This window comes from Zootoca vivipara, chromosome 12 (assembly GCF_965207765.1).
Source record: "Zootoca vivipara chromosome 12, rZooViv2.hap1.1, whole genome shotgun sequence".
NCBI lineage: Eukaryota > Metazoa > Chordata > Lepidosauria > Squamata > Lacertidae > Zootoca > Zootoca vivipara.
Genome location: NC_142595.1, coordinates 52394007 through 52411919, shown reverse-complemented (window position 1 = coordinate 52411919; position 17913 = coordinate 52394007). Strand labels below are relative to the sequence as shown.

Genomic DNA, 17913 nt, shown 5'->3' with positions numbered 1-17913 from the left:
GTTGGGACCTCACTTGTTTCCGTTTTTGGGCTAAAAAACATGGGCCGCAGTATTGGCATACATAAATAACCTTTTTTGACACCTGGGAATTTCAGTCTGAGTTAACCCCAACGGAAAGGACTATGGGTTTTGGGGGGAAAGTGCTTTTAAACATTTTTTTCAATTCATCATGGATCATTTCCCAATACTCTTTTACCCTTTTGCAAGTCCGCCACATATGAAAGAAGGTTTCCTCAACCTCCTTGCATTTCCAGCACTTACCTGATTCACTCTTATACATCTTAGGAAGCCTACTCGCAGTTAAAAGCTATCTGCGAATCATTTTCAGGTAGTTCTCCTTCAAAGAATAACATGCTGTAAACTTCAAGTCACTTTTCCAGAGTTTTCCCCAGAGGTTAAAATCCATATTGTGTCCTATATCTATTGTCCAGTGTGTCAATGAGGCTTTAGAATCATAGAATCGTAGAGTTGGAAGAGACCACAAGGGCCATCCAGTCCAACCCCCTGCCAAGCAGGAAACACCATCAAAGCATTCCTGACATATGGCTGTCAAGCCTCTGCTTAAAGACCTCCAAAGAAGGAGACTCCACCACACTCCTTGGTAGCAAATTCCACTGCCGAACAGCTCTTACTGTCAGGAAGTTCTTCCTAATGTTTAGGTGGAATCTTCTTTCTTGTAGTTTGAATCCATTGCTCCGTGTCCGCTTCTCTGGAGCAGCAGAAAACAACCTTTCTCCCTCCTCTATATGACATCCTTTTATATATTTGAACATGGCTTTAACAAGCTCGTCTTTTGTTTCCCATTCTAAATAACAGATTATACACTTTAGACAAACGTTTCTCTGTGTTTTGTAGAAGTTCTTTTTCTAATTGTGAGCTTTGGTCCTAAAAAAACCCATTTTTTTCTATCTAATTTAAACATTTCGTGTAACTTGCGGTATTGTAACCAATCTATAATGTGACTCCTTACATTTTCCATTGATTTCATTTTGGGTCCGCCCCCCAGATAAAGTACCACAATTCCTTTCCTTTTTAACCAGGCCTTTGGCTGATTGACATCCTTTAAATGTGTTGTATGAGGGGGGGTATTGGTTTGTTTTGGTTTGTTGTCATAGTGCATGTTGTGTTTTCAATGCTGTGTTTTTATGTCGCAAACCTCCCTGAGATCCACGGATGGAGGGCAGTATGCAAATTTAATCAATAATACAGTACAGTAGTAATAAAATACTGTATACCGATGAAGAAACTCTTGAGGGGGGTGGCGGCACACTCTTCTTCGCTGGGAGATTTTAAGCAAAAGCCGGGTGGCCGTCTGCCAAGGCAGCTTCGGCTGCGATTCCAGGGGGTTGGACTAAATGGCCTCTGGAGGGTCCCTCGCCAACCCTACAATTCTGTGATTCGGTTGCTCGGGATTTAAGCGATGGGCTTAGGTTTAATGACTTGCTCTTTCTGGCTCTCGCTGCTCCGTTCCTCCTTTAAATTGGGGGTGTTTCATAAGCAGACTTCCCAGACTTGGCAGTTTGGGAGTATTCCTCCAAAATCCCTGGAGGGCGCCGGGTCGGGAAAAGCTGGCTTGCTGCTTCTCGAATGCATTGTGTATATATTTATATAGCAAATAGATGCATTTCTCTTTGTCCGCTGCCTTGAGCTTTCGGGAAAGGCGGGGTGTAAGCGAAGAAGCTTGACGGGGGTCTCCTCCTCCTCCTCCCCCCTCCCCGCTCCCCCAGGACCTGCAGCCTTCTTCCCAACAGCACAACCCCGGTGAACATCACCGCAGGGTCGGCGCCGGAAGGCAGTGGCGAGGACGGCGAGGACTCCGTGCGTGGCTTCGAAAACACCACCCTCTTCTACGTCTCCTGCTTCCAGTACGTGGCTGTGGCGCTGGCTTTCGCCAAGGGGCGCCCCTTCCGCCAGCCCACCCGCACCAACGGTGAGTCCGACAGCGCCTCGCCCAGCTCTCAGGGGCCCGTTTCCGTGCATGCCGTTTCGGGGGGGGGAAAACCCCAAATTCAAGCAAGGGATCGAGAGGTTAAGCGATTGCTCGACTCCGTGTGGCTTTGGGGTTTCAGGGAACGTGGTTCTATGCCTGCCCACAGCTGCTTGCTCTTTTAAAAATAATACTTTTGCATGATAGTGATATATTGGAACAATAATTTTAAATAACTATTGTTTTAAAACAACAAGAAGGATTATAATACTCGTCGTTTACTGCACTTCCATGATTCTTTCTTAACCGCTTAGAGGTGTCCCCCCCCCCCATAAACTTTATTTTTTTATATAATTATTTTTATTAAAGATTTTCTTGGGTTACAAAGGTAGTGCAATGTCTCATTTGTTTTCATGCATTATTTTTACACATCAATTTTACTTGTTGAGACATTATGAGGAAGGGGGGAAAGAGGTGGGTGGGATGGGGAGTTGGGTGTGGTGGATTGCCGATGTTTCTGTTTTTCTTGATATGTGTAGGGGTTCGGCGTCAGCGTCGTTTGTGCAGGCTCTCTGTTGTTTGTTCGTGCTTCTTTGTTGGTGAGAGAGGTCAGGATTTGTCTTAGAATGTGGTTGTTCATTTATGGTTGGCTGTGATGATCCTTAGTTTCTTACGTGAGTGGGGAGGGAGGGTGTTTTGATCAGGTTAGCCATATTGATTTGTATGCTGACAGTAAGTTTTTGTCATTGTCCTGTTGGGCAGTATAAGTGATGAAGGGGAACCATACTGGGGTGAAGGTGTCGTCTTCTGTTTGTCCCCGCGTCAGTTTCAGCTTACTGGTTAGTTTTTCTAGTAGGGCTGTTTCCCATACAACTTGGTACCATCGGTCCAAGCCCACTACCGACAGGTCCCTCCAGTGCCTGGCTATGATGCTTCTGGTTGCTGACAACAGGTGGATTATAAGTTCTTTATGATCTGAGTGAGCGTTGTTATCTTGAAAGATATTTAGTAAAACCAATTCTGGGGTAATTTCTAGCACTTGCTTAGTTATCTTACAAATTTCTTGCATGGATGTCTTCCAGAATGATTGAATTCCCCATAAACTTTATGAAACAAACAAGAGTTTATAAATCCTGTGACGGGTGCCACTGACTGACCCTTCCCTCCTGTTTTTCAGGACTGTTTGTCGCCTCCCTCGCTGCCACCTCCGGCTTCCTCCTCTTCCTCCTGCTCTGGCCCATCCCTGCCTTGGATGAATTCTTTGAGGTAAGGGGCCTGCAACTGCCCCCACCCACTCACCCTGGGACGCTGTGAGCCGGAGGCCCCCCCCCCCGGATTCTGCAACTGGGCGAGGCTCTGCTCTCTCGCACTCCCCGTGGCAGATTTTGAGGGCACGAGGGACGTGGTTGGGGCACTCCCAAGTCCAGCCTTATCTAGGGCGACACTTAAGTTCCTGAGAGCCTGGTTGGACCAGCCAATTTGGCGAGGGGACTGGTCAGGGGAAGAGGCTGTAATATTTAATCCATTAATTAAATGATTAATGCTTTAACCTGGTGTTTTTATGCTGTAAACCGCCCTGAGATCTTCAGGTGAAGGGCAGTATGCAGAAACAACAACAACAACAACAACAATAATAATAATAATAATAATAATGTATTTTTAAAATTATTATTATTATTATTACAGGTGGGTAGCCATGTTGGTCTGAGTCGAAACAAAATAAAAAAATTCCTTCAGTAGCACCTTAAAGACCAAATAATAGGGAGTGGTAAACCTGTTGATAGGCTGTTGTTGGGCTGATAGGAGTGGTAAACCAGTTGATGACTGTTAACGACTGTTAATGACTGCAATTGGTCTTGCGGGGGGGGGGAGCAAGGGCTGAGGTGCTAAGGAAAGCTTGATCATGTATAATGAGATAAGAATCCTATGTCTTTGTTCATCCCAGGTGGCTCCATGGTTTTAAGCTTGCTAATGAGTTCCAATTCAGCAACTTCTCTTTCCAGTCTGTTTCTGAAATTTTTGTGTAATAAAACAGCTGCTTTGAGATCTTGTATAGAATGTCCTGGGAGATTGAAGTGTTCTCCTACTGGTTTCTCTGTCTTGTGATTCCTGATGTCAGATTTATGTCCATTTATCCTTTGGCGTAGGGTTTGGCCTGTTTGTCCAATATAGAGAGCTGAAGGGCACTGTTGGCATTTGATGGCATACACAATGTTAGAAGATGAGCAATTAAACAGTCCTGAGATGGTATGTTGGATGTTGTTGGGGCCAGTGATGGTGTTGTCCGGGTGTATGTGGCAGCAAAGTTGGCATCTGGGTTTATTGCAGGCTCTGGTACCAGTGTCCATGTTAAGTCTGGTGGTGGTATTATTGTGGGTGAGGAGTTGTTTAAGATTGGGTGGCTGTCTGTAGGCAATGAAAGGTCTTCCTCCCAGAGCTTGAGAAAGAGAGCTGTCATTGTCCAGGAGAGGCTGTAGATCTCTGATGATGCGTGGAACTGTTTTAACTTGGGAGCTGTATGTGATAACTAGTGGTGTTCTGTTATTTTCTTTTTTGGGTCTGTCTTGCAGCAGGTTCTCTCTAGGTATCAGTGTGGCTCTGTTGATCTGTTGTTTAACTTCATCAGGTGGATATTTCCATCAGGTGGGATAGCCCATCACCCATTCCCATCACCCTCACCCCCCACCCTCTGAATATACATAAGGGTCTGGTTACTTCTGTTTCAGTGTATCTGATGAAGTGTGCATGCACACGAAAGCTCATACCAAAATAAAAACTTAGTTGGTCTTTAAGGTGCTACTGAAGGATTATTATTATTATTATTATTATTATTATTAATACCCCACCCATCTGGCTGGGTTTCCCAGCAGAATATTAAAAACGCAATAAAACATCAAACATTAAAAACTTCCCTAAACAGGGCTGCCTTCAGATGTCTTCTAAAAGTCAGATAGCTGTTTATTTCCTTGACATCTGATGGGAGGGCGGGCGCCACCACCAAGAAGGCCCTCTGCCTGCTTCCCTGTAACCTCGCAGCGAGGGAACCGCCAGAAGGCCCTCGGCACTAGACCTCCGTGTCCGGGCCGAACGATGGGGGTGGAGGCGCTCCTTTAGGTATAATTTATACAAATATAAATTGGCTGGATGTGAGCCAGGGATAACAGCTTGTCAAAGCTTGGCTCTTAGCGTCCCTCTAAGGAGTGCCCCCACTGCTGGAGGGGGGTGCTCCAGCTCACTTTGGGAACCTCTGCCATAGAGGGGGAAGCAAGACCCACTACTGCCCCTTCTTTTCCCCAGCTGGCTTGCATCCCCTTCGAGTGGAGACTCATCCTGCTGGTGCTGACGCTGAGCAACCTGGCGCTGTCCCTCTCCCTGGAGGTGAGTCGGGGAGAGGGGAAGGATCCTGCTCCCCTCTTGGGGGGGGTGTTTGCCGAGGGGCAGGAGGGTGGGTGGGCTCTCTTCCTCTCCGCACTTTGGGTTTCCAAGTCGCCCTCCCTGCTTTCCGTCCCGCAACAGACCATGCCTGTCGTTCTCTCCGCTCGCCTCCCTCCTTAACCTGTACGGCAAGAGTTTGCTTCTGCGCTGCCTTGTAAATAAAACAATCCAAGTCCAGCAACCAGGAAGGACCATCCCCGTGTTTATTACAGCTCTTGCAATAGGGCAGCCCTGCCAAGCAGTGGCTCGGAAGAGCCGGTTCGAAAAGGCTGCCCAGAGACATATCAGAAGGGAGCTTGGGTCGCAGTTCAAACCCAGCAACTGAGGAGTCCTGAAAGGTCAAACACCCTTCTCCATACATCAGGAAAGGTTGCAGGCCAAGAGATATAATAATAATAATAATAATAATAATAATAATAATAATAATAATAATATATTATTATTTATACCCCGCCCATCTGGACGGGTCTCCCCAGCCACTCTGGGCGGCTTCCAACAAAAAAATAAAACAAAATAATCTATTAAACATTAAAAGCCTCCCTAAAAGGCTGCCTTCAGATGTCTTCTAAAAGTCTGGTAGTTGTTTTCCTTTTTGACATCTGTTGGGAGGGCGTTCCACAGGGTAGGTGCCACCACCGAGAAGGCCCTCTGCCTAGTTCCCTGCAACTTCACTTCTTGCAACGAGGGAACCGCCAGAAGACCCTCGGTGCTGGACCTCAGTGTCTGGGCAGAACGATGGGGGAGGAGACGCTCCTTCAGGTATACTGGACCAAGGCCATTTAGGGCTTTAAAGGTCAGCACCAACACTTTGAATTGTGCTTGGAAACGTACTGGGAGCCAATGTAGATCTTTCAAGACCGGTGTTATGTGGTCTCGGCGGCTGCTCCCAGTCACCAGTCTAGCTGCCACATTCTGGATTAGTTGTAGTTTCCGGGTCACCTTCAAAGGTGGCCCCACGTAGAGCGCATTACAGTAGTCCAAGCGGGAGATAACTAGAGCATGCACCACTCTGGCGAGACAGTCCGTAGGCAGGTAGGGTCTCAGCCTGCGTACCAGATGGAGCTGATAGACAGCTGCCCTGGACACAGAATTAACCTGTGCCTCCATGGACAGCTGTGAGTCCAGAATGACTTCCAGGCTGCGCACCTGGTCCTTCAGGGGCACATTTACCCCATTCAGGACCAGGGAATCCTCCACACCCGCCCGCCTCCTGTCCCCCACGAACAGTACTTCTGTCTTGTCAGGATTCAACCTCAATCTCAATCAATATCAAGATACAATATCTCAATCAATATCAAGATACAGGGCTCCACATTGGTATTGACTTCCCTTGGGTGTTCCAAAACATGCGGTCTCAGCTTATGACTCATCGGGCAGAGGTCTAGGCTGTTGGCATTCCTTTTCCATCTCTGTTCCTGAAACCTCTTGGGGAAAAGGCTGGTGCTATCTCACGACAGACATCCTAGCCAAAGGTTCGGCGGAATTAATAATTGGGACGTTTTTCAGGCAAAATAAAAATCCACACCCGAGGTCTCTTTCATTCTTATATCGCCCAGAACTTTGTCTGCGACTGCGACACCCTGTGGCAGCGAGTTTGCTACACGAGGAGGAAGTACGAGTATCCGAACCGGGCCACCTACCCGCAGGTACGGGCAGAGGCTCCCACCGACGGTTTGTGTGTTGTTGCCTTTACATCCCTCTTTTTACCGCAGCGAGCTCAAAGTGGCCTGCGTGATTCTCCCCACAGCAACCCTGCGAGGTAGGCCAGGCTGAGAGTGAGGGGCTGGCCACCAAGCTCACCACCCAGCGGGTTTCCCCCAGGCTGTAGTCCGACGCTAACCACTAAACCACGCTGCCTCTCTTCCTCTTGTGAGGAAGAGGGCAAGGCGTGGGGAGCAGCCAGTGGGAGAGCATGTCCGAACCCCATAGACTCTGTGGGTTGGTACACCAAGGCTGCCAGGATACTTGACTGATGTGCAGGGAAAACAGTAACCCATCTCCTCCCCAAATCTTTGTTTCCCCAAGGTTCTCAGAGAAGGAGTCACCGCTAAAGAATCCCTGACAGGTGGCCTTCGAGCCTCTGTTACCCCCCCCAAAAAAATAAACCCAGAAAGGGGAGTCCACCACCTTCCGAGGTCATAGAATCACAGAACTGCAGGGTTGGAAGGGAACCACAGAGATCATCTAGTCCAACCCCCTGCCACGCAGCAACCGCAGTTAAGCGGGAGGGTGCCAGGTTCTGTGTCGCACAAGTCCTGAGAATGGGGAAAGTCTTTGTAGAACATGTTGCTTGGAGGAGGGCTGACCGAGTGCATGGGAAACGTAGTAACCAACTCTCAAGGGTGCCACCGGTTGGGGAAAACGGTTGTCGGTTCTCGGATCCCAGAGCTGTCTGCAGATGCTGACCCCCCTCCCCTCTCCCCATTGCAGCTGGAGCTGGACGAGGCGGCGCCTGGCTACTCTTGCCATCGGAACGCCCCTCCCCGGGCCAAATACAAACGCCTGGCCCAGGAGCTCCTCTTCGACCCGGACTGGCCTCCCCAGCCCCAGACAAGCACCCGGGCCCAGGTGCTCCCCGCCGAGAGCAGCGCCTGATGTCGGCAGCGGCAGACCCTGCAGGAACCAGGCGCGCAAGGAGAAGAGGGCCCCGGGTTGCTGCAGCCCCAGTCCTTGCCGTGAAAACGCCTCCGAGCTTTTATTACCGTTATTATTTATTCCACACCTTGCTGTGCACCCCCCCCTTTCCTCGCCGGGGCTGCAATAAGAGGAAGCGCCTCTTGGGAACTGTAGTTTGCAAACTGCTGTTTCTCTCTTCGTAAGGTGGCCACAGCGACGTCCCACCCTCCAAGCCATGTAGCATTCCGTACGGCACAATCGCATCTTGCGCGGCGGTTTGGTTCCAAGGGTTCTGCGCATACACGGAAACGGCGTGTATCCAAACCCTCGGAGCCAGCCGTACTCCTAGAGCCCAGCAAGCAAGGCGGGGGGGGGGGAGCTTAAAGGCTCTTAGCCTGCGAGGTTGCCTTGCTCCACATTTCCCCAATCATCCCTTTCGATCGGCAGAATCGGGGCCACGTAACTCCCATTTTCTGCGTTTGTAAGAAGCACTTGATCGTTCGGTGTCGCAGCGCCTGCCAACTTTGAACTCCCTGCCTATTGATCCCAAGCGAGAGCTTTCAGCTGTGCCCCTTTCAGCGCCTGCTTAAAAGCATTCTCCTTTAGAAACCCGACTTGGAACTTCAACCCATTTCAGCTCTCCATTATGTTTTAAATTGCTGCTGTCGATCAGGTTCCCCTCGATTTCGTAGTTTCATCTTTTTGGAGAAACTGCTTTGAGGTGCTTAACCATCAAGCGGCGCATGGATTTTACGGAATAAATACGCAGAAACCAACCTTGCGGGGCTCTAAGGTGCCGGGGGGGGGAGTGGCAGCGCGGGAACTCGGATGGCGCTGATCATACCAGAGCCGGCGCAATGAGCAGGCACCCCCCTCCCCAAGCATATTAGAGAGCTTACAGGCTCTTTACGCCCTGGGTAACCCCAGGTGGATCCGGCGCAAAAACAGCCCTTGAGCTTTCCACCTCACTTGGATTCGACTTGCGCTGTTTCAACCGCGCATGGCTGAAATCGCGTGAGTCAAATGCGCACAGGATCCGTTTGTGCTGCACAGAAACGGGCAGCTGGTACGTGTTCCCCCCCTTTTACCTCCCTGACTCCGGCCACCATAAACGCCCCACCTGCCCTGTTTTTAACGGTACCAGGAATTAGTATTACGATGTTAATTACCTCTGCAGAAGCGTCAGGGTTTTTAAGTGGGTTCTTTGGGGGGTGGGGGAAGTTGGACAGAGGGCTGGTCTTTTTTTAACGGGGGTGGGGTGTCTTTTGGATACCTCGCTCCTCCTCTGAAGCTTATCTGGTAATTTTGGGGGCGAAGCAGAGCCTTTTGGGGGGGGGGTCCGGTGCCCCTCTTCCAGGATCAAGGAACAGGAAGCCGCTGCCTCCAAAGGACGGGTGGTGGGGGTGGCTTTTAAACTACTTTTTCTTTCACTGGCTTTCTTTTTTTTAAAAAAGAAAGAAAATAAATAAATAAAGATTATTATATGTAAAACTTCTATATTGTTGGGTTTTTTTATAGAATCATAGAATCATAGAGTTGGAAGAGACCACAAGGGCCATCCAGTCCAACCCCCTGCCAAGCAGGAAACACCATCAAAGCATTCTTGACATATGCCTGTCAAGCCTCTGCTTAAAGACCTCCAAAGAAGGAGACTCCACCACACTCCTTGGCAGCAAATTCCACTGCCGAACAGCTCTTACTGTCAGGAAGTTCTTTCTAATGTAGATAATTTTTATTAATTTTCAATTACTAAAATACAATATAAACCACATGTTATCCATTTCAAATTGCGATTCAGATTCAAATATATATTGATTATAAAGCCAGTTATGCATTTTGTGTGGCCTCCCGCGTGCTAGATTTCAAGGTGAAATGGATGAAGTCGGAATTCATCCAATTACATTCAGTCTTGATGTTAGTCACTTATCAACAGCTACAGGTGTTTTTACTTCCATTCGTATTAACACATTTAATAAATTTTATTTATTATAAAATTTATAGATTTTTTTAAAATAAAAACTATATTATTGTTGATTGTGGGAGCAATTCTCTCTCTCTCTCTCTTAAATTCTTCGTCCCTTCCAGATGTTCTGGAGAGATAGTGGGGTGGGGGAGATATTTTCCCACACCTGTTTTTGCCCCAAAGAGGAATAATGGGATCAGATTAATTTTATCTACGGGTTTGGAAACAACCATTTCTGCATGCGCTGCACCTGACAGGAGTTTCTGCTGACATTGCAGTACTGATGACGAGGGCAGTAGACCTTTTTGTAGCCTTGCCAAGCACAGCGGAATTAAAATGTCATAGAATAGAATCATAGAGTTGGAAGAGACCACAAGGGCCATCCAGTCCAACCCCCTGCCAAGCAGGAAACACCATCAAAGCATTCTTGACATATGCCTGTCAAGCCTCTGCTTAAAGACCTGCAAAGAAGGAGACTCCACCACACTCCTTGGCAGCAAATTCCACTGCCAAACAGCTCTTACTGTCAGGAAGTTCTTCCTAATGTTTAGGTGGAATCTTCTTTCTTGTAGTTTGAATCCATGTCAAAACAAGGCGGAACAAAAATGTTGGAATTGCTTTTCAGGGTGGGGTTCCTTGTGCTTTTTATGGTTCCTTTCATCGCTGGGGTGTATGGGGGGGGGTTTCAGTGGCTGGTAGGGAGGGGCAGAGAAGGAATATTTAGGATCCCCAACTGCCCTGCAAGGGAAATAGAATCATAGAATTGTAGACTCAGAAGGGAACCAAAGGGTCATCCAATCCAACCCCGTGGAATGAAATGCAGAAGGTGGCTTGAAAACCTGCCCTTTGGTCTGAAAGCCCGCTTCACCTGCTCTCGGAAAGGGTGCAGTGGACTGGTGGTTCCTCCGTGACAAAGGCACTGTGTGTATGCTCAAGAGTTGTTTGTTTTCTTGCTCCAGAGCTGATCTGTGGCGGCAGTAAAGAGGAATCGCAGTTAAGTCTTTGGAGGGATCTTGTGCCTTCCCTTTTCTGGAGGATGGAGGGCAGGGAAATCTGGAAAAACTAAAGTGGGGGGTTGCCCCCCTTTTTATTAATACATTTTGTGTTGTTATAAGAAAAAAACTACTACTCTTCCATTTCCATCTCCCATAGAGACGCGGGTGGCGCTGTGGGTTAAACCACAGAGCCTAGGGCTTGCCGATTAGAAGGTCGCCGGTTCGAATCCCCGCAACAGGGTGAGCGTCCCTGCTCCTGCCCACCTAGCAGTTCGAAAGCACGTCAAAGTGCAAGTAGATAAATAGGTACTGTTCCGGTGCTGGCCACATGACCTGGAAGCTCCCTCGGCCAAGAACGCGAGATGAGCGCCTTAACCCCAGAGTCGGTCACGACTGGACCTAATGGTCAGGGGTCCCTTTACCTTTAAGAGCCCATATAGAGTCCTTTTGTAGGTTCCCTATTGGTAGAAGAAAATAACAGAAGCCAACCAAAGAATAGTGAGAAGCAAAAGCAGCTAGTAAGCCTGATCTTTCTTAACTGTTGCAACAGGGTGGTCCCCTACACGCAGGAGAGAGCCCTTATGTAGACATTTGAAATTGCCCACCCTGGAACCCAAGACCAGCCCCCAATACATCATACATACATCACAGAAGGAGGGAGTCTGGAGCAGAAATCCTGTCTGCCAAGAGACCTGTTAATTTGTTTACCTGGATATTCTTTTGTGAGCATAACTACTTAATTCCTGAGTCCAGGTCACAGGCTCACCCCATTCATCTCTTAAATGTGCCCTTAAGGCAGGATTGCCTGTTGTCTTTGTCCATGGAGTTTTCTTGGCAGGGATACTGGAGTGGCTTGCCAGTTCCTTCTCCAGGTGGATCACGTTTAGTCAAAACTCCACTATGACCTGTCCATCTTGGGTGGCCCTGCATGGCATAGCTCATAGCTTCTCTGAGTTATTCAAGCCCCTTCTCCACGACAAGGCATTGATCCATGAAGGCAGTCACGAAATTAAAAGACGCCTGCTTCTTGGGAGAAAAGCAATGACAAACGACAAACCTAGACAGCATCTTAAAAAGCAGAGACATCACCTTGCCTACAAAGGTCCGTATAGTTAAAGCTATGGTTTTCCCAGTAGTGATGTATGGAAGTGAGAGCTGGACGATAAAGAAGGCTGATCGCCGAAGAATTGATGCTTTTGAAATATGGTGCTGGAGGAGACTCTTGAGAGTCCCATGAACTGCAAGAAGATCAAACCTATCCATTCTGAAGGAAATCAGCCCTGAGTGCTCACTGGAAGGACAGATCCTGAAGCTGAGGCTCCAATACTTTGGCCACCTCATGAGAAGAGAAGACTCCCTGGAAAAGACCCTGATGTTGGGAAAGATTGGAGGCACTAGGAGAAGGGGACGACAGAGGACGAGATGGCTGGACAGTGTTCTTGAAGCTACGAACATGAGTTTGACCAAACTGCGGGAGGCAGTGGAAGACAGGAGTGCCTGGCATGCTATGGTCCATGGGGTCACGAAGAGTCGGACACAACTGAACGACTAAACAACAACAACAAGGCAGGATTTGTGAGCAAAGAGACAATGGGGAGGTTTTTCTCATTTCCTCCCTCCTTGCAGAGAAACATTTGAGGTCAATTTGGGAGAGATGCTTTCAGGACTTTTTTCCTGTACTGTTTCAGAAATGCGGCTTATGTATTTTATGCATGTGTTTGCTTGGTACATTTATATCTTGGACCTTATTATTCTTATAACAATGTCAAAAGAATTTGCTTTGTTTTTGGGATGGAGAAGAAAGAGCCCCGCTAGATGAGGCCAGTGGCTGAACAGTTGCCCGAATGGGAAACCAGCAAACAGGATCCGAGCCTCTTCTCTAAACTGGGAAACCCTAAACACTGCAACAATTTTTCCTTCTAGGCTCTATTCGTTTTGGTGGCTCTTTTTCGAACTTTCCCCCCTACAACTACAACAACAACAACTTATTATTTATACCCCACCCACTTGGCTGGGCTTCCCCAGCCACTCTGGGCGGCTTCCAACAGAAAAATGAAAAAAAAGAATCGATTAAACATTAAAAGCCTCCCTAAACAGGGCTGCCTTCAGATGTCTTCTAAAAATCTGGTAGTTGTTTTTCTTTTTGACATCTGTTGGGAGGCATTACACAGGGCGGGCACCACCACCGAGAAGGCCCTCTGCCTGGTTCCCTGTAACTTGGCTTCTCGCAGTGAGGGAACCGCCAGAAGGCCCTCGGTGCTGGATCTCAGTGTCCGGGCAGAACGATGGGGGTGGAGACGCTCCTTCAGGTATACTGGACCGAGGCCGTTTAGGGCTTTAAAGGTCAGCACCAACACTTTGAATTGTGCTCGGAAACGTACTGGGAGCCAATGTAGATCTTTCAAGACCGGTGTTATGTGGTCTCGGCGGCCGCTCCCAGTCACCAGTCTAGCTGCGGCATTCTGGATTAGTTGTAGTTTCCGGGTCACCTTCAAAGGTAGCCCCACGTAGAGCGCATTGCAGTAGTCCAAGCGAGAGATAACCAGAGCATGCACCACTCTGGCGAGGCAGTCCACAGGCAGGTACAACAATGTGCCTTCGTACTAGGAGAAATACGGTAGCCCGCCGTGGTGGTGGTGTTGGGGAATTCGGCCGTCCTTCTAGGTGGCGGCGGTACTTTGGGCAGAGGCCAATATGGCGGCCTCCGTGGCGGCGTCAGGAAGCTGGGAGTGCGGCTGCTGCGCCTGCGCGGGGAGGAGCCGGGGTGGGGGTGGGTGGGAAAGGAGGCGGCACCCCGCCAAAGGCGCCACGACAACAGCAGCAGCTGCTCTAGAGGTGGTGGTCGGTGTCCCCCACCCCACCCCCTTGAGCAGCCCCCCAACTCGCCGCCATGTCTGGGGTGCAACGTATGAAAGTGGCCAACGAGAGGCACAGCAAGAGCATCACTCAGAGGGGGGGCCTCCATCGGGCCCCGGTATATGGGGGGCTGCTGGGGGGGAGGAGGAGTTTGCAATGGGGGGGGAAGGGGAGGGGGAGCACCTGGGCTTGGGAGGGGATGAAGAAGGGGGAGCCCCCCCCGCTTCAGATATTTGCAAAGATGGGGGGGAAGCAGCTTAGGTCAGGAGGGATGAGGTTTGGAGTGGAGTGGGGAGGATCACCTGAACTCCCCCCCCCCAAAAAAAACCCCACAGGTAAGTCTGAGGCTGCAGCTCCATTCATGCACCCTGAATTCCTGGGAGCAAAGCCCCCCCCCATTTGAGCACCCTAGGGTCTTCTGCTGAAAGGTGAGCAGAGTTGCACCCTGACATATATATCTGACCGGTGGAGGGGTTGCTTAGGGAGAGCCTGGTTTTTTTTTGGGGGGGGGGTGTTTTGCCATTGCCTCTTAAGGGGGCTGGAATAGGGTGGGCCATCCTTGGCAGGACTCCCCCACCCCGATTAGTTTCTATTAATTTCCAGGGCCTCTTCTACCGTTTTCTGTTTTTGCCCTGTGTTTATTATCTGCGTTTTAATAGGGTCGGGGTAAACCTCTAAGAGTTTCAGAAAGCTAAAAACGCATGGAAGATAATTATTGTTGAAAAGTAGCTAAACGGTTATATTTTCTATGCTTTTAGCTACTTGTATTTTATCTGCATCCATTTAGTTTGCGAGAGCCGCCTTGAGTTCCAGTCTGGGGGAAAGCGGGGGAGGTATAAATAAATAATAATAATAGTCTCTGAGCCCATCTGTGCATTGCTGTTCTATGATCAAATTGGGGGGGGGAAGCATTAAAAGGGAATTTTGGGGATGTGAGGGAAGTCACCTAGAAAAGTTATGCCCCCTCCTGTCCCCACGGGTGCTCCCATTCCTTCCCACTTCTGCCCCATGACCTCAGTTTGAGGCTGCAGGAAAGGGGAATAGGCAGGAATAAGCCCAGATTTATCCCATCATAATAGAAGGGATTATGAATAGAAGGAAGCGCAGGTGGTGTCTGGTTTCTCTAACCCTCTCCTGGTCTCTTTCCCTTGTGCAAAGACACCCCAAGAGGAAAAAGCCCCCGTTGGCCCCTGGCTCCTGGCCCTCTTCGTCTTCGTGGTCTGCGGATCAGGTGATTTTCTCATTTATTAACAGTTTCTCATAGAATTGAAAGGGACCCCCAAGGGTCATCCAGCCCAACCCGCTGCAGTGTCTCTCTTTTCCTTAAAAAGCTCAGGGTGGCAAATGCGACTTCCCATTTTATCCACACAAAAATGAGGATAAAATGTGTGCATGAGAGAGAGCAACTAGTCCAGGCGAACATTTTTACTCATTAATTTCAACAATTTAGATATTGCTTAAGCAGTGTACACAAAGGTTATGAAAGAGGCATGGAAAGATAGGTTCACTTCACATTGACAAGAAGGTAAAGGTAAAGGACCCCTGGACGGTTAAGTCCACTCAAAGGCAACTATGGGGTTGTGGTGCTGACCTCGCTTTCAGGCCGAGGGAGATGGCATTTTGTCCACAGCTTCCCGGCTCATGTGGCCAGCAGGACTAAACTGCTTCTGCCGCAACGGGACACTGTGATGGAAACCAGAGCGCACGGAAATGCCGTTTACCTTCCTGCCGCAGCAGTCCCTATTTATCTACTTGCACTTTGATGTGCTTTTGAACTCCTAAGTTGGCAGAAGTTGGGACAGAGCAACAGGAGCTCACCCCGTCGCGGGGATTCGAACCGCCGACCTTCTGATCGGCAAGCCTGAGGGGCTCAGTGGTTTAGACCACAGCGCCACCCGCGTCCCTCATTGACGAGAAAGACTTACTGAAAAGGTCTGGTTAAATTATTATTATTACATTATTATTATTATTATTATTATTATTATTATTATTATTATTATATTACCTGATGTTCCCCACATGGCTCTCCAAAACAATTTTAGTTAATTTATTTCATAAGATTTACACACCGCTTGATAGTTGCAGGCAGGGGGAATTAACAACAATAATTTAAGAGTAAAAAGGTAAAGGGACCCCTGACCATTAGGTCCAGTCGTGACCGACTCTGGGGTTGTGGCGCTCATCTCGCATTATTGGCCGAGGGAGCCGGCATACAGCTTCCAGGTCATGTGGCCAGCATGACAAAGCCGCTTCTGGCAAACCAGAGCAGCACATGGAAACGCCGTTTACCTTCCCGCTGTAGCGGTCCCTATTTATCTACTTGCACTTTGACGTGCTTTCAAACTGCTGGGTTGGCAGGAGCTGGGACCGAGCAACGGGAGCTCACCCCGTCACAGGGATTCGAACCGCCAACCTTCTGATCAGCAAGCCCTAGGCTCTGTGGTTTAACCCACAGCGCCACCTGGGTCCCATTTTAAGAGTATTGAATTTAAGAGTATTGAAAGGTAAAACTGTTCTGCCCTGTGTGAACAGGATGCTGGAATGGGTGAGACCATTGGCCGGATCCAAACATGTTATCCTTACGTTTCCCTCTCTTACTCTTCGCAGCCATCTTCCAAATTATCCAGAGCATCCGACTTGGAGGTTAACGGGGAGAAGGCGGGATGCTTTTCCCACCGCCGACACCAATCCTCCTCTCAGGGAACTGTGGGAACTTTTCTGGACCTCCCAATTTACAGCCATGACAGTCTTCCTCTGCCAAGAACCAGATCTCTCCCTCCCTGCCTGCTCTCGTGAGACCCCCTAACCGATTCCCTCCCCGCTCTCTGTCCCTTGAGCCGTTGACCACTTTGGAGGGACGCTGGACTGAGCCGGGGCCATCTGTCTTCTCTCCCCCTCGCCTCGTGGAAGCGTGGGGCTTTTTCCTTTGGAACTGAAACGATGGATTGCAACAAGGAGGAAGGTCTACAGCCGGTTTGCAGTGTTTGGGGTTGGGAGACGGGGTGCAGAGTTGGGGAGGCTTCTCCCGGATCCCACATTCCTCTCAACCTGTCACCAACCTGCAGTTCGTTCTCCCTCACCACTCCGATCGAGCCGCTGATTAAATAAATCAAATCGCCTTGTTGGAATCTTTGCCACAAACCAAGTAATTTTAAATTTCTTAATAAATAGTGTCACCATAGAGAGGGGTTTGTGTTTGTGTGTGTGTCTCCAAATCCATTTCCCTCATCTGCCGTTCGCCAGGCCAGGAAATGACAGACCCAATTGCCCTAGAGACCCATCATAGACCAGTCGGTGGAAAACTAAACGCAGGCGCGTCCAACAGGTAGATCGTGATCTACCGGTAGATTACTGGACGTCTGTGGTAGATCACCAGTAGATCACTGGCTCCCCCCAAAGAAACTCATCAACTTTGGCTCCCCTAAAAAAATGCTCAACAACTTTGACCTGAACCCCTAAAAACGGTTTATTTAGCTCAACTTTGACCTGAACCCCACAAATGGGGGTAGATCACTGCCAGTTTTTAACTATGTGAGTAGATCGCAGTCTCTTGGGAGTTGGCCACCCCTGAACTAAAGCATGTAGGTGGAACGTCCCCTTGTGCAGTGCACAGTTAAACTGTGGAACTCACTCCTCCAGGAGGCAGTGATCACCACCAACCTGGATGGCTTGAAGAAAGAATTGTACAGATTTGTGGCGGAGGGGGATTTCGGTGGTTTACTAGCCGTGATGGCTATGCTCTGCGTCCGCCATCCTCCTTGAAATGAACAGAAGTAAACAGATTGAAACTGGTGCTGTTTAGTTTCTTCACCTTTGCACAATACGAAGGAGAGTGAAATCCGAAGCAGCCGAGAACTTCTGAAATTACCTTTTTCAAACTGTGGGAACAGATACAGTACTAGGATTTCAAATGAGAGTCAAGGTAAGCAAATGCAATGGATTGGAATGCAGTCTTGGGGTTGCAGTGGGTGGGGTTTTTTTGGAAACCCATCAACTCGGCACACGAGAACAAAAAGTAAATGGACAAAGCAAATTGGGTTTCGGGCATTGTCAAAAATTAAACTTCTGTCATTAAAAAAAACCCTTTTATAAGTTTCCTTTGTGCTACCCTTTGATCTGAC

At 48.8% G+C, this 17913-nt stretch overlaps 2 protein-coding genes across 2 annotated transcripts in view; both read left to right on the top strand.

Moving 5' to 3' along the window:
* The window catches only part of LOC118094179 (polyamine-transporting ATPase 13A3), a 50182-nt gene extending 40709 nt beyond the window's left edge, over positions 1 to 9473 (top strand). The window contains exons 29-33 of the mRNA XM_060281950.2: positions 1728 to 1930; positions 3105 to 3193; positions 5225 to 5305; positions 6919 to 7008; positions 7793 to 9473. Coding sequence (XP_060137933.2) covers positions 1728 to 1930; positions 3105 to 3193; positions 5225 to 5305; positions 6919 to 7008; positions 7793 to 7957 — 628 coding nt within the window. The 3' untranslated portion in view covers positions 7958 to 9473. The remainder of the gene's footprint in view (positions 1 to 1727; positions 1931 to 3104; positions 3194 to 5224; positions 5306 to 6918; positions 7009 to 7792) is intronic.
* Positions 9474 to 13712: 4239 nt separating this feature from the next.
* On the top strand, positions 13713 to 16973 carry LOC118094178 (stress-associated endoplasmic reticulum protein 2). Its single transcript, XM_035134255.3, has 3 exons — positions 13713 to 13910; positions 14951 to 15023; positions 16400 to 16973. The coding sequence occupies exons 1-3, from the start codon at positions 13827 to 13829 to the stop codon at positions 16438 to 16440; spliced, it is 198 nt and encodes a 65-aa protein (XP_034990146.1). The 5' UTR covers positions 13713 to 13826; the 3' UTR covers positions 16441 to 16973.
* The last annotated feature ends 940 nt before the right edge of the window (positions 16974 to 17913 follow it).

Bases quoted from the DNA above. Each gene is read 5' to 3' on its own strand.
- LOC118094178 (XM_035134255.3), top strand. From the start codon at position 13,827: ATGTCTGGGGTGCAACGTATGAAAGTGGCCAACGAGAGGCACAGCAAG. The intron at 13,911-14,950 runs GTATATGGGGGG...CCTTGTGCAAAG, and splicing joins GGGGCCTCCATCGGGCCCCG to ACACCCCAAGAGGAAAAAGC. The intron at 15,024-16,399 runs GTGATTTTCTCA...TACTCTTCGCAG, and splicing joins CTTCGTGGTCTGCGGATCAG to CCATCTTCCAAATTATCCAG.